The 22,516-nt window shown below is 38.3% G+C and overlaps 2 protein-coding genes across 3 annotated transcripts; one reads left to right on the top strand and one right to left on the bottom strand.

Moving 5' to 3' along the window:
- Positions 1-738: 738 nt before the first annotated feature.
- On the bottom strand, positions 739-8,797 carry LOC122968594 (serine/threonine-protein phosphatase with EF-hands 2-like). 2 transcript variants are annotated; one of them, XM_044333951.1, is made up of 18 exons: positions 6,464-7,276; positions 6,348-6,365; positions 6,227-6,235; positions 5,982-6,109; positions 5,796-5,850; positions 5,451-5,626; positions 5,197-5,311; positions 5,012-5,058; positions 4,766-4,932; positions 4,579-4,615; positions 3,689-3,838; positions 3,216-3,563; positions 2,918-3,103; positions 2,550-2,692; positions 2,189-2,295; positions 1,760-1,923; positions 1,558-1,645; positions 739-1,442 (listed from the first exon to the last, which is right to left on the bottom strand). In XM_044333951.1, exons 1-18 carry the CDS (start codon positions 6,513-6,515, stop codon positions 1,258-1,260), a joined length of 2,175 nt encoding a protein of 724 aa, XP_044189886.1. In that variant the 5' UTR covers positions 6,516-7,276; the 3' UTR covers positions 739-1,257. The 2 variants fall into 2 exon arrangements, with proteins under 2 accessions (XP_044189886.1, XP_044189885.1); XM_044333950.1 differs by adding an exon at positions 8,490-8,797 and having other exon boundaries at positions 5,982-6,365; positions 6,464-6,533.
- A 5,566-nt stretch (positions 8,798-14,363) lies between these two features.
- On the top strand, positions 14,364-18,627 carry gsdf (gonadal somatic cell derived factor). Its single transcript, XM_044333861.1, has 5 exons — positions 14,364-14,650; positions 15,199-15,356; positions 15,495-15,578; positions 15,692-15,822; positions 16,751-18,627. The coding sequence occupies exons 1-5, from the start codon at positions 14,529-14,531 to the stop codon at positions 16,898-16,900; spliced, it is 645 nt and encodes a 214-aa protein (XP_044189796.1). The 5' UTR covers positions 14,364-14,528; the 3' UTR covers positions 16,901-18,627.
- Positions 18,628-22,516: the final 3,889 nt, after the last annotated feature.

The following is a 22,516-nucleotide window of genomic DNA, read 5'->3' on the forward strand; positions in this document are numbered from 1 at the left end:
CAGATTCCCTGTGTTTACCTCTTCACACAAGCTTTTTCCAACATCTCATCAAAGCAGGGCTTGAGTTGATAGGATTCATGTCCTGGATTCACATCCCCATAAGGATGAAAGACTGATTGGCAGTTGAACTGATTAAGCTGCTTTCGGACAGATTATATCCCCTCATGTCCCCTCAGTAGGGTCACCCATATCCCAAGGGTCTGAATTGTATAATGTTTAACAAGGCACAGGTAGTAGAGAAATACTCTTAACTTTCACCTGTGTGGAAGTAGTGACTGATCACTACGATCGCTAGTTCTGCATAATATGTGTTTTCCCTAGGATTTTTTCTAGCAGCGGTCAGATATGTTTATTCATATTCATAGTTGTGTGTGTTAGTTTACCAGGAGCTTTTGATACTGTAAGGGCTCTGGAGGCTCAGATAGCTGTAGTTGTATTAATGTCAAATAATGAAATGCCTCAACACAGGAAATATAAACTGTTTTAATTTGATATAGTATATTAATAGTTCCCATTCACTCACCAGTGGCTCCAGTAAACTTCTCAAAGCAGAGAAAGTGTGTGTGGTTTGTGTTTGTTGTGATTATGTACAATGTGTGGTGCTGCACAGCTGTTGAGAGCATATCAGGGAAACACTTTGCATGTAAAATGTTCTTAATGAAGATCACCTACAAGATGAAAATACTGACAGTAATGATTAACAAACACCAAAAAGGAGCATTCCTCAGGATTCAGAGCTTTTACTTTTGATACTGTGTTTTATTACCCATTCAAATATTATGAAGACAATAAAGCTTTCACAGACTGCTGGAAGCTTTGCCTGTTAATTCCTCCATATTCATATCTACATCTCAGGTCCCTGTCTTTACAGCACTCGATTTATTACAAACTGTTCTTAGAAAGGTGAAAACACTCTTGACCTTTTATGCTTAACTTCTGTAGGACATTCTCAACATGAAAGACCAAGACAGTATCGCACGCTTGATGTTTTTATATGTATAACGTAACAGGTGTGCATTAAATTACACACAATCTTTCCAGTGCACCTTAAACTTCTTTAAGTTCAATAAAAAAAAGTTTTTTAAAAAAGAGCCCAAAATCTAAGAGGTAGAAAATATGTGTTGCAGCTCCATCTGTCACCTCACTCAGTCAAATAGATAATATACTGCTAACCATTCAGATTTCCACAGACAGACAGTGTTTTGATTTTCTATGCAGCAGATGAGCAGAGACCTCTAACATGGCGCTGCTCCAGGTCTACATGTGTGCAGAGAGGTCCACCAGACGGAAAGCCTCCATGAACTCATTGATGTCAATGCCTCCGTCTTTGTTGAAGTCGATGCTCTGGGCCAGGTCTGCAATGGCCTCGTCGCTGATCTCTGTCTTAAGATGCGAACTCAGGAGTTTCCAGGTTTGACGGAACTCCTCGAAGGAGATCAGACCTGGAAGGAGACATAAAAGAGGACAAATTAGTGCAAAGGTGTTGTGTATAGATAGGAGAAATGAAAGAAAGGCATTGAGCTAGTGTTCAGGATCCACAATAAGCTGCTTACTGACCTGAGTTATCTGTGTCTATGATTCGGAAGATGGTTTCCAGGTTAGAGTGATTTTTGTACATAGTCTCAAGGATGCTGGTGTCTGAGATCTGTCAGGAAAGATGCAAATTATGTATTTATATGTGTGTGGTTTAACCATAATGTTCATCTTTGCATGTGAGGGGTAGAAGAACAGGATGAAAACAAAAGAAAAGAAGAAACACCTCTAGTTTGGGCTCAGTGATGGATAACTCCCTTATCCACTGCTGGTAATCTACCATGCCATGCTGAGTGCTGCTGACAAGCTGCGGGCGCAGCACCCTCCAGGGCAGACCCAGATTCAGCACCCTCTCTGTGGCACTGGCCCAGTGACTCAGAGAGATCATCCCTGGGACACGAGACATGAAGAAGTAGAGGAGTTATGGGTAATTGACTCTGATACACAACCACTAGATGGTGGTGAACAATCCTCTGTGGTGCGTAACAGGTCATCTAAACATGCAATGATTTAGTAAATTGAGTAATAATTGCAACAGTGGGAAGCTGAAACTGGTGTTTGCATACTTTGCCTTTTATACTGGATTTTTTTTTTAGGTCTTTTATCTTCAGCTAAAGCACAAAGTGTCAACATTTGTCGTTTCTCTGCTAAGTACCTGTGTTGTTAGGATCAAACTCCTGGAAGGCACTGATGAGATCTGACTTATGCACGAACAGTTGTTCCCTCAGAGCTCTCAGAGCTGATCTCTCTGTCCACCCGACACTGACAAAGAACAGGTAGAGAAAAACACAGATACTCATTTAAGTGTATAAATCTGGGAAAATTTTTTAACTAAATGATATTAATGGCAAATTGTAATTTGTGTGCCTATTTGTGTGTTTTCTTTCACTTGAATCTGGTCATGTCTTAAATAATTTCTCAATTCTTCTTCATTCAAAGCTTTTTTGACTGCTGAAATGATGTTTGGACATAGATTTGAATGTTTTTCTTAGTACTTTCGCTTTCAAAGTATATACCTTTGTCTCAGGGTGAGCTCTCTGCATGTCCTGCTGGCCTGATATTGAATGAAGTGGGGGACCAGATCAGGTCCCATTCTGATGTATGCTCCTCTGTTGCTGCCCTCCTCATAGTAGTTAGATGCTGAAAATATAGTCAGTACCTGGATTTAAAAAAAAAAAAAAAAGACAGCTGTAATTCAGTGTAAATTCAGTTTGTTGATTGTTAATTGATGCTAATGGGGGGAAACATTAATAGGCTGCATGCTGAAATGAGAAGATTCATGTTCTTACAATCATCCGTGTTTCTTAACAAAACTACTCAAAAGTGCTTGTTTCTATAATCAGTATTCCACCTTAAACTCTTGTCTCTGTCTTTTTGTGCTCACCCTGCGGTTGTGGCAGAATTCATAGCCATCCTGTTTGCACTCATGGGAGCGGATGAGAAGCTGGAGGTTGTGTCTTCCCAGCACTTCCTCCGTGACATCTGGCCCCCAGTAGCAGCCTCCGCCTCGCACCTCATTGGGAGTGCAGCCGTTTTGAGGCATAGGGTCACTCCACAACATGTCCACTATCTGGGAGGATGAATCAGTGATCCTTTACGGTTATTTAACCCACCAAACAGCATTAAATCAAGTTGAACACCTGCTAAAACTACTGAGATCCAGTTTCTTCTCCATCACTTACTTGTTTCCACTCATGCTGATCTGTTTCGTCCCCAGACTCGGGGTCAGAGTCAGAGTCAGACTTGTTCAAATCTTTGTACAACTGGTCAAACCCAGCCAGTCTGCGCCTCCTCTTCAGCTCCTTCTCCAACGAGCAGTTGAGTTGGCTGCTCACGGGCAGGTTGTGGAGCGAGCGGCGTGGGAGGTCGTGCCTGTGAGCCAGGGCTGAGCTTTGGTAAGTTAGAGAACACACTCGACGCCGGCCTGCCGCCGCTCCACCAGACTCTGTGTTCCTGCCGTTCATTGTCTGAGTCTTACTGCCGTTGACTGTGCGGTGGCTCAGTTTAGGAGGCCTGAGGGCTGACACATACTGCACAAAATCAAAAACACAAAGATGAAATACAAATACAGATGGATTTTGGATATTTTATACTTGTTCTGGATGTAAAATGCCCCAAATAGAGTCATCTCATTGATACTGAAGGCCTCTCTTACACTGTGTCTCTCCACTCTGGCTATTATGTTGAGATCTGTCGTGTCAGAGATCCCTCCATGCACAATCAGCACCTTGTGATCGATCACTGTGGCCAGAGGGAGCCAGCTGAAGATCTTCTGGAGAAGCTTTAGGATCTTTTTGCCGTGCATCTGCAGACCATTAACACAAACTTGATCATCCAGTGCAACAGTGTGACTTATTGATATATTTTTAATAGTTTTTGGACAACAATGAAGCTCATTGGCACTAAAAATAAATTGCATTGAGTTTTGGATCAATTTACCATGCTTTTTTCATTGGGATTTGTTGACAATATGAAAAATACAAAATATGACCAGCCTTATCCTTTAACCCATAGTCACTTAGTGCCAGTTGATGAACATGTGCCGACATGATTCATTCCCCATGCTGGGAGTCAGACTTGGTGTATCAATGTGCTGCTGGCAGACGAATTGTTTTTAGTTTTAAAAAAAAACTTCTCAAGGAGTGGCCACATCACGCGAACTGAAGAAGTTACATGCTGAAGGTTACTTTTACACATGCTGGCTTGAATGAGGTAAAAATAGAAGTGCGTGTGGTTTGTTCATTGAGATTAGAAATAGGCAGCGGTGGAATGTAACTTAGTACATTTATGCAGGTATGTGCTTGTACTTTTGAGATACTTAACTTGAATATTTTCATTTTATGCTACTTTTTTCTCCCCTACATTTATCTGAAAACTATAGCTACTGGTTACTTTGCTAATTATGGTTTTACATACAAAACATATGATGCGCTTTTATGATAAAATACATTTCTATAGGTTTAACAACCCAACAATAAATATATAACAAAAATAAAATGAGGCTTAGATATTAATACAGTAGTAACAATAAGAAACAAGACCTACCCTGTATTTTCCCAGAACTTCTTTAGTGAAACCATATCTGGAAAAAGCACACAATAAATCAGCAGATTAGTGAAAATCCATTAATGTGTGACCAAATTTACAAAACGCAAACTGGCAGAATAAGCCACTAAATGGGACTTAGAGAAGAAAAAAGAAGTGTGCGGGCTGTGAGCCAAGCCCACTGTACCTCAGATTAACTATGTGGTCCTCGTGGTTCCCTCTGTTCAGATGGACATCATTGGGGTAAACCAGCAGGAACCCGAACAGGATGAGCAGTATCTCTAAGGAGTTTTTGCCACGATCCACAAAGTCTCCATTGAAGACATATGGTTTCTCAGAAGACGGCAAACCATTCTGCACATGTTAAATTAATGGTGTCAGTTAAAGTGAATTATCCTGGCTGACAATATGGGGATTAACAAATTGTGTGTACCTTGTAGAATATCAACAGCAGATCTTCAAGATGTCCATGTAAATCTCCTAAGAAGGAACAAATAATCCATTAATATTTGTTGGCATTTCGCATGAGAAACAGTCGAGTGTTTCCAGGGCAATAAAAAGGATGTATGAGAAAATATCAGAGCGAAATATGTTCAGGAAATGACTGGTGTTGCGTACCACATATGGTAATCTCCTTGGTATGGCAGGTGGTGACATGATTGATATTTGGAAGAATTCTTAAAAGTCTCCAAGTCTCGCCAAGAATCTGCAGAACATACCGAGCATGGAGCTGCTACTGGGGAAAAAAACAGGTATGAACAAACTGAGGTAAACATTACACACTAAGCCTTCCTGTCACAGATTTTGTCTACTTTGTGTATCTGCCATCAGTGTGCTTTATCTTCCAAAAAAGCACACCTGCCTGTACCTACTTGTTTGTGCTTGAAGGCTTCCACCAGCTTCGACACCCCACAAAAGGTCAAGGGGAAGGTCAGATGGGGGCCGGTGTAGCCGTCAGGCACCTCAATACTCTTGTAGCAAAAATATCTCTCCCATTCGGTGTCACGGCAGATTTCATTCTCACGAAAGATGTGAGATATTAGGTTTCCTAAATTAAAGGCAAGGCAGGGAAGTCGATCAGTATCGTGAGGGAAAGCCTCCTTTACGTTTCTCAGCGGGGGGAGCAGACTGGGTGAGCTTAGATAAGCTCACTGTCAGTAATCTTATAAAACCTACAAGTCAGTGAATTAAACAGGAGTTGAGAAGCAGTGTCTTACTTTCGCTGCTGGCTGGGGTGAAGTGGTCCATCAAGAAGCCAAAAAAATTGTAGAGCTGCAGGAAGGGAAATGAGAATTTGTAGTGTCAAAGAAAAGATGAGTAAAAAAAACTGAGGAAAAGCCACAAACATGATTAATCAATATTTATTCTGTGCAAACCTTTTTCCTAAAACTGTATGAGCTCACCTTGATCTGGTCTTGCTCTCCTGCATATTCAATAGACTGGAAGATGTTCCACGTGCACCTGCGTCTCATCTCCAGCCGAGCAACATACTGACGGTACCAGCGCTGGATCAGCAACGCTGCTCTCATTGCTGAAGGATGGAAGAGAAGAGGAAGTACCCAATCATAACTATGCTGAGTTGATCTTTTACTCTTTTTTACCACCAGTGCATTCATTCACTCTGTCAGATCCAGACCAAAAGACTCACCAGTGGCAGCTTCATAGAGTGCATAAAATTTAATAAAGATTGCAAGAGTTATCAGACACTGATAGTTGTTGAACACAAGCTGTAAAGTGCACAGATGTGATGGAGTAAAACAGATATTTACCTGGAACTGAGAAGCTCACTAAAAATGACAAAAAAAGACACTGACATTAAATTATTGCAATAAAAAGGAGCATTTCTTTTAAAACTTTTAAGCTTGACTATTCACTCAAACAATACCTCTGTTACATTTCTTCAGCTGTGGTTCTCTTTTTCCCATGCCACATCCCATGGCCCTTTGCAGTTTTCGCTGTAAAAGACAAAGATACTTTCATGTGTGAGTCTGAGATATTTGACCTTGTTTTTGCAACCTGTGGACAATTCAATAACAGATCTCAATATAGAAAACGGTCACAATATAACACGTTTGGGTATTTTATCTGTTGCACGACACAGTTGAATCTTCCCCAGTGAGATGCGAAGAATTTCTTAATTACTTTTGTAGCAAAATAGAGGAGATTCGGCAGCACTTTAACAATGAATTGTTGACTTCTGCCCACCTTCAACATTAAATCACCTCAGTGAAAAGTCTCCGTCAACCCTGGAACACATTGTTGCACTTTTAAAATCATCCACCTGCCTTTCAGACTGCATTCCCACTTGGTTTTCAAAACCTGTATTTCAGACGGTTGGTCCAGATATTTTAGCCATTATTAATTGCTCTGTCTACTGACATTTTCCCTTCCTATTTTAAACATGTCACTGTTTACCCCCTGTTAAAGAAGCCCTCTCTAGATCCCTCTGTTTTAAGTAATTTTAGACTCATCTCCAAGCTACCATTTTTATCAAAGATATCCTCCTCTTGTGCGCCTCTCTTTTCTGGGGTCCCCCAGGGTTCTATTTTGGGTCCCCTCTTATTCACTGTATACATGCTACCCCTGGGGCAAATCATGCATAGACATGACATTGATTTCTATTGCTACACAGATGACACCTAATTGTATGTCCCGTTAAAGCCTGGTACCACCAATGTTTCTTGTATTATGCTGAAATTCTTGTATTCTTCTCTTGTACTTGCTGAAATTAAAAATTGGATGTCCAAAAATTTCCTGAAGTTTAATGACTCCAAATAAGAAATGATTATAATTACCCCCTTTGGCCCCAGCACTAGCAGCGTTAACAATTTCTCCTCTAGTCTGGATGCCTTATCTAATAATGTCCATAAAGAGGCCCGCAACCTAGGTACTATTTTTGACCCTGTGTTGTCTTTTGATGCTCAGGTGAACAAAGTGTTGCAGTCCTGCTTTGTCCAACTGAGACAGCTAACCAAGATCACGTCTTTCCTTTCTTCTGCAGACTTAGAAAAGGTCATACATGCTTTTATCTCTTCCAGACTTGACTTGCAATGTACTTTATTCTGGTATCAGCAGGCAAAACATCCAAAGACCATAGTTAATACAAAACGCTGCATGTACTAAGAGAAGCGACGATATTACATCAATCCTTGCCGCCCTTCACTGGTTACCTGTGAGTTTTAGAATTGATTTTAAGATTGTATTGCTTGTTTTAAAGCCTTGAATGGTCAGGCTTCTGTCTATATCTGTGATCTGCTAACTCCCTACGAGCCTGATCGCCGCTTGAGATCATCCAGCGGAGCCCTACTGATGGTTCCAAAATCTTGACTTGTCAATAAAGGTGATCAGGTCTTTGCTGCTGCTGCTGCTTTCCTCACAGCTGTGGAGCTCCCTGCCTGCAGATCTCAGGAAGGCAAACTCAGAGTCATCTTTTAAATCTCCTCTTGAGAATCACTGTCATCTGTAGCTTTTTCTCAACTGATGGTATTCGTTTTAACTTATTTAAATTATTTTATCTTGTTGATATCTTAAGTTTTGGATCTTATTTATTTGTATCTGTTTTTATTGTAAAGGGCTTTGTAACTTTGTTTTTGAAAGGTGCTATATAGATAATGTTATCATTGTTATTATTATTATTGTATTTGAAAATATTTTGATATGTGAAAATTACATACGACATATAAACAACAGCAACATAAACAAATCTAAATAATTTGACAAAACAATTCTAATTATGTATAATTACTGATTAACAACATAACTGTGTAAATGTGGGTAGAATAAGCACTTGTACACTTAATTAAACTTCTAAAAGAAAACTAAAAGCAAATCGTGTTACCAAACCTATAAAGACAAAACAATCCACAGCCAAATAAAAACAATGCGCCAGATTGGCCCAAAAAAAGTCTTACCTGGACACGTTACCTGTCCTTCATTACTCCTCTTAACTTCTTCAGCACCTTTGAAGAAACTTCGCCATTTTTTCCACAAACCTGCCAGCCACACAGTTACAATTTTAGAGGTGGAATCAGAAATTAAGTTATGCGTTATCTCTCAGACTTCTCCATTTCTTAGGCAGAGTAGTACACGTCCCAGCGGCCGTTGTTGTGTTGTAATTGGACTTCCCCTCCCTCTCACCTGGCAGCTACACACTCTCAGCCATCACTAAAGCGTTGTGAACAGCAGAGCCAAGTGTCTCAGGCAGGCCCTTGTGATCACTTAAACAAAACAAGATGAAAGTGGATTAGGATTAAACCTTACTACGGCTGGTATCTACGCTGAATAAACGGATGAAGGCTCTGATAAAGGGCAGCAACTGTTTTGAAAGGAGGTTGTGTTGGACTCGGCTCAAGACCTGTGTCATCATACTGACTCGTATGACAACTAATCAATATTCTCTCTATCTCCATTAACAGTTAACTGACCACTGGCTAGCCTGGACCCTTTTACACTCAATAAATACAGACATATTAACTTATATTCATATTAAATTAACTTACAAGTGAACAATAGACAGACACGGTTACTGACAGGTTATTGTCATGCATGAACCAGTTTAATCATACGGTGGACATAATTATGTTAACACCATATTAACCCTCTATTGCATGAATATTTTACTCTATGATTTGGAAGATTGGGGTCTTCTGGTAATGTATCAATCACCACCACCTCACCCAGGTGTTTGATTTTTAATTGCACTGGAGCAAAAATGTGCCATATAGGTATAAAAACACCAAGAAAAATATTATATCTGTAGGTTTTAGGTAATTTGTATATGTAGTATTAGGTGAAAACAAGCAACATATGCATTAGAATTAGTAGTGAACAGAACATATATATTGTTCTTTATTTCTTCTTGTAATAACTCAGTATATATATATATATATATATATATATATATATATATATATATATATATACACACACACACACACATACATACATACATATATATACATATATACATACACACACACACACACACACACATATTGTTCTTTATTTCTTCTTGTAATAATTCAGTATATATATATATGTGTGTGTGTGTTTATATATATATATATATATATATATATATATATATATACATATACATATATGTAACTAACTAAATAAATAAATTACACACACACACACACTTATATATATTTTATTTTTTCAAATATTATATGAACCTCTATCTTCATTTTCTGAAAGCAGTTGCTTTTGTCAAAAGAGAGATGGGTATAATAGACATTTTTTGCACAAGAAATACAAAGCATAGAAAACACAACATATTTGTACAGCTACGTGTTATTCTCTGCTATTCCTTACTTCCACTTTGCAAAATACTGTTCTTTCTACCATAAATGGCATATATGAATCATTCATGATTTAAGAAATATCTAATTCTATAAGAATAAAGGTTGCATGGTTTCTGTGTGTTGGCTTTAGACTGATGAAACCTACATACATGTAAAGACCCTAATCAATTGATCCAGTGCCTCTCATCCAGCTCATAAAATCTCCCTGTATCCATTATTTCCAGTGAGAATTACTGCAGTAGATAGTGAAACCAGGGTCATCATTTTACATCATGTTAACATCTCCATCATTGAGCATTGTGTTGACCTATTTAACTGCACTGAGGCAAAAAATAGAAAGTCACAGTTTAGGGGGATATTTAAGAAAAACAAAAAAACAAAATATGTCTTTAAACCATCAAGTATTCTTTTTTCATACTTTTATTGCAATTCATTCAGAATTCAATACATCCACCAGAAGAAAAAAAAACAGAAGAAATACATACATATATATATATATATATATATATATATATATATATATATAGTGTTTTTGATTACCTTGTCATGATTTTTTAATCAGAAAGCTAATTAAAGGGTGCATTTCTTTAATAGTTTGGTTTTGTAAAGAAAGATAGGTCCTTACTGGCAGATATTTATTAAAATGTTTGGTTCAATCCTTTTTGTCTATATACTTCAGTGTTTTTATGGATATTGGTATGGATTCTTTCTCAATCAACAGCCACTTTGCTTCTGCTCATGTCATAATTGTATTTATTTGTGTTGCATTAAAATACCCCTGCAGGTTACGAACGGCTAAGCCACCACATTCCTCTGAATGTGGTTTGAACTTTCAAAAGTACGCTTCTTTAGAGATTCATGCACATGCTTGTATTTAGTTATCTTGATTTAAAAGGTGTTAAATATGTGTTAAGGAAGAATTGAGATCCATGTACGGTAAAATTCAATAACTGATACCTGAGATAAACTTTAAAATTGGACTGTTGTAGCACCAATATATATATTGACATACATATATGTTACACATAAAAAGACGAAAAACAGAAACACTGCACTATATAGTGTAATCTAAGACAACAAGTCTACAATTTTCCAGCCACAAAAGGTAAAAAATCCTTCTGAGAGTTTTTAAAAAAAAAAAAAAAAAACATTACAAAAGCAATATTCATGCACAAATATGTATTTTATTACATTGTTACAGTAGGTGTTTCTATTATTTTGTCCCTCTGCTATCCGGACTAATCATATTTACATCCTGGCGTGCAAACATGCAGTGTGAAATTTACTTTATAGTAATATTTTTCCATTGCTGAATCTCTGGTAATGTAGCATCTCTGTCTGTTGTTTAACCGCTACATTTTTATTAAACTCACATCAAATGAAACACTGATGAAAAATAACCATCATTCAAACAAACAACCGGTTGAACTCAATTCAAGACTGTCCTCTCTGTGTTGTCTACCTGTGAAACATTTGCACCATTCATCCTCTTCACAGCTCTTCATCTTTGTATAAAGGTTCTTTGTGATCTCAGCCAGGAGCAGCTGCCGGTGGTGTGACTCCCAGCGGTGATACAACAGGGAAGTGGTGAGAGACGTCTGATCCTCAAGGACTCCGCTCATTCATGCAAGGTTTAAAGAGGTCTAAAGCTGTCCCACGGTGACCTCAGGTGTGTGTGTGTGTGTGTGTGTGTGTGTGTGTGTGTGTGTGTGTGGCTGACAATATCATACTTTTTTTAGTGTCATCATATCCTGTGAAATGACCAAAACCAACAATATGTTCATCTATTTCTCAATACTAAATAAGCTCCCTACTCTACTTCCTATCCCATTTGTTCCCACTGAAAATGGGGCACAAATATATACTTATGTTTTTTTTAAAAAATCTAAATGATTTCCTAAAATAACAGTATTGTAGTTTTAGGAAAATGTTACAGGAATATATTGCATTAGTTGGGGACTATTTTCTCTGGGAGTGTATTGCTGCCACCATGAGAAAGAAATATTTGTTCAGTTTCTCGATATGAAAGGAAAACTTTTTCATTATAACAAGGAAGGTACTCGTTATGATGAGAAAAATAGCTTGTTATGTGTGTTATCTTTATGTGCTGGTGTTCTAAAAGAGCTCATGAAGAAATGATTCATTATGATCTTATTAGTCAAAACTATAACTGGACCTCATGTTATGAATAATGATAGACAGGTAGGAATAGGATGAAAAAGAGGAGCCTTCATCATAATATTATTTATGACATGTGCATAAACAATTAAATTATGTTACAGTCGAGGTTGAATGCGATGCACAGTCTAAAGTCCGGTTTGATGAAATATATAAAAGTGATAAGTGCAGGAATGTGAAATGCAAAGTCCAGTTTGATAACCCCGTCTTCATCCCGTTTATATGGCCATGGTACAAGATTTGATGCACACACACACACACGCACACACAATGTTGGAGTGTTTTATTGCATTATATTATGTTATTCAGTGAGGGAGACTCATAGGATTTCACATTAAATGTCCTCAGCCACATACTCTTGGAAATATAAAATTAAACGAGCAACTTCACATTTCACAATCACAGGCTATAAAATGCCTTTTCTTAACACAGATAGTGGTGTTTGGATTCGAGTTGCGACCGACCAGCGTCAATTTGAAATGGAATGAAACCCACTGACAGCAGACCACCCACAACATAATGCTCTTCTTTAGCCTACCGCTATCAAAAACTGACAAGAAAACTTTATTTCTAAAAATCAAAGGAGGAATAATTAAAACTGATGGCCTTAACATTAACCTATTGTTTAGGTTTTTTGTGTTTTGTGTTGAGAAATGTTAAAGGTATCTTTAAATCTCAACCTTAACATGGCGACACTGTGGAAAATACTTCCAGGCGGGTCCTCCGGTCAGCCAAACTCAAAACTTCAAAAAGTGACAAGTAGCAGGGAATTAAATACTCAAGTATCACTAAACTGTACTAATGTGTAATTATTGAGTGAATGGACTTAGTAACTTGACACCACTCAGAGCTGAGATTACAAACATACTGTGTTTGTTCTGTTTATTTTAGCCCTTTACTGCAAAGTTAATGTTTTCTATACAGTTCACTGGATTAGTGCACGAAGTACAGCATGTTTACCTTCTGCATCTTATATCTAAGAATCATCTTGTCATCTTATATAAGCTGCAAAAGAACACATTGCAAATCTTGCACCATGCGTTTGTGTGTCACCATTTATGAAAATAAACAAATATGTATTTTGGACTACATGGGAAAGTTTTACTGTGAACCAGTTTAGGCCTGAATGAGCACTCTGAAGAGAGGGCACCCAAGGACTTGAAGTTATCATTCCATGCATGTCTCTGAACCTCGCTGGCTCACACAACGGTCAACGCTGCCAGGTTTCGTTTTGTGCTGTCGGATATTAACATCACCTGCAGTACCTATTATTCCTCCGTCTTACATTTCTTCCCTCCAGATCCTGTCCTTGAATGACTCCTGCAGAGGAATAATATTGTTATTATGTTTATCAATGGAGATTTCCGCCTTTCATGTCAGGCCAAAAAATGGGAGTTGTAATGAAAACTGATAACTGCCCACGAATTGACAGCTTGTGTTATAGTTTTTAGTTTTTCTACTACTAAAAACATTCGCTGTATTCTTCCCAGGTGTCTGAACTAATGTTTCAGATGCTTTGGTGGCTTGCGCCTTATCTGAATCAGCGTGACTGTACTAAAAACCCCCGAGGAGGCCTGCCAGGCAGCCAAACTTTGATTATTTTAATGATGATAATGAGATCTTAAAGTCCCCTAAGATACCAAATATTTCAGGCTAAATTCTGGGGAAATGTGCATAAAATGATCCACAAGATATCTAGAGTTTTTTTCTCATTTTGATGGAGCAATGCAGCCCACAACTTCTGTATGTTGCACAGTGTATGTTAATTCTTTTGTTGCGCACCAGACCAGTAGCCTACTGGTTACTATGATGTATGCCACGTGACCACGATGTCTGCAGTTGTATTCTAGCCAGTTCTATTCTAACCTTTGTTGCATGTCATATCCCTCTATCTATCCATGTTTCCTGACTCTCTGCACTTTCAACTGTTAAATAAAGGCAAAAAAAACAATCTTGAAAGTAAATCTATAAAAATCTGAATTACGTCTGGTTGGCAGTGTGTTTACAGATTATTACAGGCATTTTATTATTGATTTGTGAATCTACTGTGATGTTTATCTTGGTTTTTACCTGTGTTTTATGGATGTTGTACGGTGCTGTGCCATGAATATATACATTCTTTCCTCTTCTTTTTTTTCCGCCTCCCTCCCACCTCTCATTCTTGTGTGTTTGTCTTGTGTATTTTAGTCAGTCTGTCTTTCTCCACTGGATCACCCTCCTTGTACTCTTTCACACAGAACAGGGGACAAGACAACAATGTTAAGTATCTCAAGGCCAAGCTGGGGTACAAGATGATAAAAACCCAGGTTCCCAGGCCCTGACAAACACTACCTTGTACATCATCCCTGTCTGGTCACTCCTATCTCCTCCTCCAACCAGACGCACATAACCAACCGCAGACTTCATCCGACGAGAGTCTGACTCGAAAGCAGTGGATCTACAGATTGCCCATCTGGTTCATCCGTCATGTCCTTTACGTTCATTGTTACGATGATGCTTCTGGGGTCTTCAGTGGTGATTGCATTTGTCTTGCAACCATCCAAGGAAGATCCTGCATCCTCTGCTACCTCTGCTGTTTCCCATCACAGGTTAGTATTAAACTTTTTTGTGCAACACACACACCATTACACCATTTGCCACTGTAATGTTCTGCTTTTGTTGATAAAGACATTTCTTTGTATGCAGTGAACATTTAAACCCATTTTCTACAAGACTGTCCAAAGAACTATGAGATATCGTGTTAGGTCAAAGGTCATTATATTTTAAAATAGCCTCAGTGCTTGAGACTTGCCTATCAGATTACAGTGCTGTAACATATCGTGAGGTCTGTGTTGATGCGTGTGTGCTGAGGCCTTTTCACACAAATACTCTGTGTGATTCAGGGTCATGTTGACCCTTTGGTTTTCTAAGAACGATGTGCAGAAATGTAACACACTGTTCTGTTTAATCTTTAGCAATGTAATCAATTACTCTTCATCACTTGGCTTAGCCAAACATCTGTAAACTTCTTCCACAGTTCATTGAGGGTATTGAGAGAGCGTGTTTGCACTGTTAAGATTTGAATCATTTTTGATATCATGCACTAATTCAATATCACATGATATGAATTATCACATGAGTGATATGTTATGTTCAGGTGCCAGGGTGAATCGTTGCAGTCCATCAAGAAGAGTCTCCTCGGGGCTCTCAACTTGCAGGCTGAGCCATGGCTGCCTGTAGGTGGGCTGGACAGTGTCAGAGAGAAATGGAGTAACACCTTCAGCACCATTGTACACACGGCCAAGGACACTGCACGTAAGTTGGACGCCAAAATTCACAGCAACTAGATCCCACACTTTTCCAGCCTGAGCCTAATCTTCAGTGGCATGTTCAAAGCCAAGCCCAGCCAAAAGTCACTCTCTGTTTACTGTATCTTTTTCCATGTCCTTCCAGTTCCAGCAGTCTCTGGCTACTCTGACGGTGGAAACAGTACAAGCCTGAAGTGCTGTTCCATGGCCCGCGAGATCTTCATGAAAGGTACGCAGCAATGTGTGCGTGTGTTTGTGTGCACTGTATGTGCATGCATATTGTCATGCACCTTTATAGGAAAAAATGTAGTAATCCATGTAATATCCATCCATGTTTGCCAGATCTTGGCTGGGACAACTGGGTGGTCCATCCTGCCAGCCTCACCATCGTTCAGTGTGCAATCTGCAACCCTGAAGTGAGCACTGTGCAGTGTCCATCATCCCACACCAATGTCCAGGATGCCGACTCACAGGTATTATTCTCCAAAATATGTGAATAGTGGTATACTAGATTTACTTCTCTGATTTACATTTCTATACATTTACGGTACTTTCCTCCCAAACTGCAAAGAGATGCAGCTGAGGTGAAGTGGAAAACAAGTATGGGTGAGATATTTCTCTGCCCTCTTTCAGAGCATGCAGGGATCAGTTTGAGCATGAATGAATGAGTGAGAAACATGAAATGTGCCTTACTTTCAGTGTCTTGGATCTACGATCAGTACCTAGTTTACCTTGGTATGTTATGAAACGTGAGGCAGCTGCCAATAGATTAGCCTGTTTTCTCCCTCTCGCTGCCAACATAATTGTACTTTGCCAAATGCAAGCTTAGGCACTCCCCAAAATTGTTCAACCAGAAATGAATGCAGCGTGGCAGCAGAAATGTGTTTCCAACAGCAACAAATTCTGGGAGCACTAGATGATAAAACTGTGGCCAAATGAGTGCAGATAACTAAAGTGTCTTGTAAAGAAAGTTCCTAGTTTAATTGAAGTACATTTATAATTTACTAATAGTATAAATTAATTTGTTATGGACATATTTTATTGAAAACTTCCGTACTGCAACCTTTAAAATCAAGTTTTTGAAAGACCACATTTGTCTTTCCTTTTGTTTAATGTCATTGGCACTGGTTAAAATTAATGTTCATTTATTTATACTTTTTCTTTCTTTATTTTGTATGTAGCACTGCAAAATGCATGCAAATGTTTGCATTGTTTGCAGTCAGAATAAATGTCTATTATTTCATGTTTGTCTTAAAAAAAAATTTGGCTGGAATAAACTGACTTGCCTTAGAAGAAAAAAAACTTGAATTCAGTTCATTTTGTTTGGTGTTGTCAGGCAGTTTCTGCACTATGAATATCAAATTGTGTTCCCCTGCCTGACTGATCCTCTCTTTGTCATAGGTCCAGATGCCATGTTGTCAGCCCACTGCCCATGAAATGGTGCCCGTCCTCTACGTGGACAAATTCAGCACCCTCGTTATATCCTCCGTGCAACTGACCCGCAGCTGCAGCTGTGGACCTGGCAACATCCAGCAGCCCAGCGAAGAGTAATATGTTCATAGCCTTGAGTATGTGACATCGGTGAGCCGACTGGCACACACGCAAAAACATAGAGTACATAAAAAGTAGATAATATCAATATATGTAGGTATTCTCTCACAAACACTTTAGCTGCTTTTTCAGCCTGTTTCTCTTTAGTTGTATATGTTATCTAAGATCTTAGACTATTCAACACTGAGTGTGGGAACCACAGCAAAGTCTAGTGAATTACTAAGTTTTGCATTCCTGTTTCTCTTCTGACCAGAAAGAGTGATAAAAGTGCCAGTACATGTTTGTTGAGCCAGCCAACCATAAAACTGATCAATTATGTTTTAGTTGCATAGATGACTGAGTCCAATCACACCTTATTACTTCACCTTATTAAAATCACAATCTACATTTGTGTGCTATTGTGTTCAATTAACAGTTACCAACAATTAAGATTAGATAGATTTTGCATTGCATAGAAAATGCATTTCTGTATGCAAATCCAAGTATTTCCCCGAGTACCAAGAGCTGCAAACAACTAAGTGAAGTGCAGCTGACACACTTGTGATAAATGCGGCCAGTTTATCTTTGAATAAATCTCATGAGTGCAGAGTGCTATTTAAAGCCACTAATCGTTACTGAGTGTTCCCTCCAAAAATGTGTAACTGTCCAGAGCCAAATCCTCTCACAGCCCAGTTGTCTCTTCTCTGATCTGTGGAATGGCTATCTCTACTTATGGAAAAAAAAAAAGTCAATTTAATCTCAACATGCAAACTAAGTTCAAATCAAAATGCATAGTTGTTTCTTTAGAGTGCAAATCTACAACCAGTTGTAAATTAAGTGTCCTGTATTGGTTGCCAATTTGATGCACAAATGTTTGCATAGAGAGTAATAAGAGAAGATTGTGTTCACCAGCTAAACCCTGCACCTAAAACTTAGCATCATTTCTTCTGGGTAGGAACTGCATCTGCTGGATTTTCTCAGAAACATTCATTTGTCACGCTCTATTTTCATGTTTCCTCTGATAGAAAAGATAAAGGGGACAATGCTGCCTTGCAAAGCCAAAAAAATGTTACTTTAAATTGGTTAATCAAACTGTTCTGGTTATAACAAAGGCATTCTTTGCCATGCAAGAAAACATAATGATGTGGGCAAAACATAGAATCACATAAAAGGTGTAAATCAATGAACAAAATCTAAGTACTTTCTCTGTAAATACTTTAAATCACATCTTACTACTTTTAATGTGACTTGTAATTGTGGCTAGCAACATCATCATCAAAGTCAAATGAAACTGTGTCATGCTCAATTGATTGTTTTATTTTCATACCTACAGCCGACTGCAGAAACGAGACTGATTCAGATTTGTTCAGTGTCTGTTCTATTATTTTTTCTGTTAAGTCATACATGAATCATTTTTTATTTAGATAATATGTGCTTTTATATATATTTACAGTTTACAGTTTTTTCCCATATGTCTCTTTGACCATTTGTCATGATCGGTTACAGTTCTCAGCTGTGATTTCAGTGTTTTTTTTTAACACATTTTTGTTTGTCATTTGGTTGTATCCTTCCACTCACTTGACAGAGTTACCTCACCATTCACGTTTTTTCACTAGTGGACTATTACTAATCAATACATTAAGATCAAATGCAAAATATTGTTTATGCTTGTGACACTTACCATCTTAATCATCTGTACTGATTTAATGATTCCTTACTCACAATCATTTGAATAAAGATGATTTAAAACAATATTGTGCTGTCAGTTGTTCTCCTTGGAGAGTTTTTATCCAGACAAAAGTTAGTATGATTCCTTATGCCAGTCTTTCAGGATTTCATGCCTGGCAGACAGTTTCATGTTAAGGGTTAGAGGGCGGAAAGTAGCATAGCAGAGGAATGAATGTTGGCACTGTACTCCATAAAACCAGACTCTGCTCAGGGGACGAACAACATGTTGCGCACTTCAGAGAAGTCGACAACGTTTTCAGTTGCTGTGCATGCATTGTAGTCAGGGCATTTGCAAATCTTTTCCTGGCTGCAGTGGAATCTTAATTTATGATTCTCAAGCTGTGGGAACGAGATATTGATCCCGGACTATAATAAAACAGCACTGCAAGAGGACAGCAAGATCTGGGCCTGTAGCTTAATATTGTTTTATTGATGCGAGACAGAATGTCAGGATATTTCACTGTGTTGGTGTCTTTTGGCATACTGTCCCACTTTCTGCTGGCTGTAGGGGCAGTTGTATGTTCAGAGAAGGAAGCATTGCTGGAACCGCTCCCCAACACCGAGATACAGGTAACAGACTGTTTAATGGAGTGTACCGGGATGACGTACGTCAAAAAAATCCAGCTTCAGGATAATCGCAATATACGGCTTAAAGATTCCACAGAAGGTAAGGAGCAACTCTGGGAGGGTTTGCTGTAAAATCAAATCTCTCAAGCTGTGTGTGTTCTCAAATAGATACCTGAACTAAATGCTGGAAGCATTATCAGGAATGAAAGTGCTTCTCTTATGTCGATCCATCACTGCCTGTCTGACGTAGACTTGTTGTATGTTGCACATAAAATGATCTGCTGTGTACAGGCCTTCATAAACTAATTACTCTTCTCAGGAGACCTCGGTGAATACTGCTGGTCTACAGATCTCAAGTGCACCATCGGGGAGAGCTTTCAGCGTGCCTACGTGGTGTTGCCTGTGGATATATCTGCAGTCAGGCACGAGCAGCTGGAAGTCAAATCCGCTGCCACCACTCTGCACATGCACAACAGCCCCACCACAGTCGCGGATCACTGCGGCCTTCGTTACGACGTCACATGGCACTTCACTACAAAGCAGACGGGGGAATCGTTCTGCGTGGAAGTCGTCACCCAGCGGGATGTCCTCGGGGACGAGGTTCTTAAATGTCCTCCTTATCTGGTCACCTTCTGGCAGAGAAATCCAAATCAGTCCACGCAAGAAGTTGGCAGGTAGAAAAACTATAAGGATGACCGACAATCAGGAGACTGTTTGGCAGTGAGGTTGATTTAACAAGATTTATAAGGATTGTCACAATAATCATAAATGCATTTGAATGTATCCTGCTTGTAGATAGATAGATAGATAGATAGATAGATAGATAGATAGATAGATAGATAGATAGATAGATAGATAGATAGATATTACTTTATTGATCCCCAAAGGGAAATTCAAAATGTATCATAACCATAACACATAGAGTTATTTGCCACTGGCTCTCACATCATTTTTACAGTTATTAAGGAATCAATGCAGGGCCAGAAAAGATAAATGAATGTAATTCATGAAAATGCTAATCTGGCTTTGTTTCCTGTCGCTCTCGGCTCTCATATGACTCTATTACCTGAGTGAACAGACAGTGAGTGTGCTTTCAACTCTCACAAAGTGGATAGCATAATGAACTCTACAAAGTAATCAACAGTGTGAGTGCCACACAACTTTTGTTCATCTGCTGTTCTGAAGTTTGTTGTTTTTATAGGTATCGTCTTCCAGAGTGTGAACTTGCCTCTTCTTTTGTGTGATAGATTCCTATAAACAAAAGACATTTTTATTTACTTTATTTACTGGTTTTAATCGTTATTTAGCTATATACCCATGTTGATTTTGATTCTCTAACAATAGTTCTCTTGATAGACAGGGGGAGTCTCTAAACCCATGATATAATTCAATTATTATCATACCAAGTTGTATACTTACCACAAATTGTGAACCATAGAAAGTATATAGCTGAGCTGAGCTCATGATATGGTATTGTATTTTGTACAGACATTTTAGTATCTGTCTTTATTCTTGCTTCATGTGATTTTAATCAATTTGTTTCATGTTTTAGTCGTGAAGGTCTTTGACCTTTGTCAAGCACGTTTATTGGAAACCTGTGAGACATTATGAGTGCTCTGCTGAATTTATTCAAAGGCAACAAGAATGATGGAAAAGTTCTCTGTTAAATGAATATTGTAAATATTAGCTGTAAATGGTTGTAGTTGTTCATGGTAACATTAAATCATTCTATTTTCCTTTTTCAGTCATGTTTTTTGTGCATAAGTGTTTGACTGTTTGAGAAGCATTTAGAGATATTATTCTAACTATATGTCTCATTTGTAAGTCAGAATTACATTATACTGCAAAAGTAGCAAACAGAAACTAACAGATTCTGTGCACAACCTAAACTGTAAACCTTACGTAAATTAGTTTGGATGAATGCTGCAGGTATTTAGGAAATCTACTTTTGCATGACAAATGTATAATGTGCCACCTGTATGTGTTTGTCTGGTTACTGTGCACATGTGTGGTATGTCAATATGTATTGGTCTGGTTGTTGTATAATGTGAAGTTTCGATCATTTACCAAACACATCATTTACTTCTGGGAAATTTCTATTCTCAAGAAATTATATAGTGCTGCTTTGTAGTTATGATGTGAACTAGTGGAAGTAGTAGACCAGAATGCAAGTCCTTTACACCATGCAGCCTCTGGATGGCACACTTGTTACAGGGCAGGATTTTGTGTGCGTGTATGTGTGTGTGTGTGTGTGTGTGTGTGTGTGTGTGTGTGTGTGTGCGTGTGTGTGTGTGTGTGTGCATTATGTAAGGTAATCTCCTCAACGTAGCGTGCTATGCAAAAATTAAGTGGAATAAAAACCAAGATATTTGTATTTACAAAAGCTGAGACACTTATACAACCAAAATCCTGTGTCTCATTAACCAGTCATCAATAAGATCCTAAAATGTAGTTTATCTAAACAGCAGTTTCTTTAACAGACACTTAATAACTATGAAGTTTATGCTAAGGATGATTGATACTTATAATAAACTGTATTTTATGAATTTTATGATACTTCTTACTCATTTTGAGATATTATTTTGAACTCTTTTGACAAACAAGAGTCTATGTGTGTGTCAGCTTTTGCTTCAGGTATGCCCACCTTTTCCTTCCCTCTATAATGTTTTTTTTTACCTCAATAATGAATACATTCATTTGAATGCATGAGCAAGCCCAGCTATAAAATATATTTCTACATTTTGGGTTTTATCTTTATTTTGTCTTCTTCATTTAAAGGTTTTAATCAGTTTTTCAAGCTTTTCATTCTCTTGCAGCATTGATTTAGTATTTAGTTGTAGCATCCAGCATATCATCATAATTTAGGTCCTGGTACTGTAACATAGGGCTGGGTAATATATCAATATTATATCGATATTGTGAAATGTATCTATATCTATCTATCTTAGATTTTGGATATCATAATATCGTGATATGGCATTAGTGTTGTCTTCTCCTGGTTTTAAGGCTGAATTACATTAAAGTGATGTTATTTTCTGAACTTACCAGACTGTTGTAGCTGCTCTATTATTTGCCTTTACCCACTCTACCCACTAACTGATGATTATTTATCAAAAATCTCATTGTGTAAAAATTTTGCAAAAACATCAGTAGTCATCCCAACAACATTGTTACAATATCGACATCAAGGTATTTGCAGTTTGATTCCTGGCTCCTCCTGTCAAAGTGTCCTTGAGCAAGACACTGAACTCCAGATTGCTCTGTGTGGCAGTATATTGCATGGTAGCCCCCTGTCATTGATGTGTGTGAATTGAATAAATGCAGTTCATATACCATTTCTTT

This window comes from Thunnus albacares, chromosome 18 (assembly GCF_914725855.1).
Source record: "Thunnus albacares chromosome 18, fThuAlb1.1, whole genome shotgun sequence".
Lineage (NCBI taxonomy): Eukaryota > Metazoa > Chordata > Actinopteri > Scombriformes > Scombridae > Thunnus > Thunnus albacares.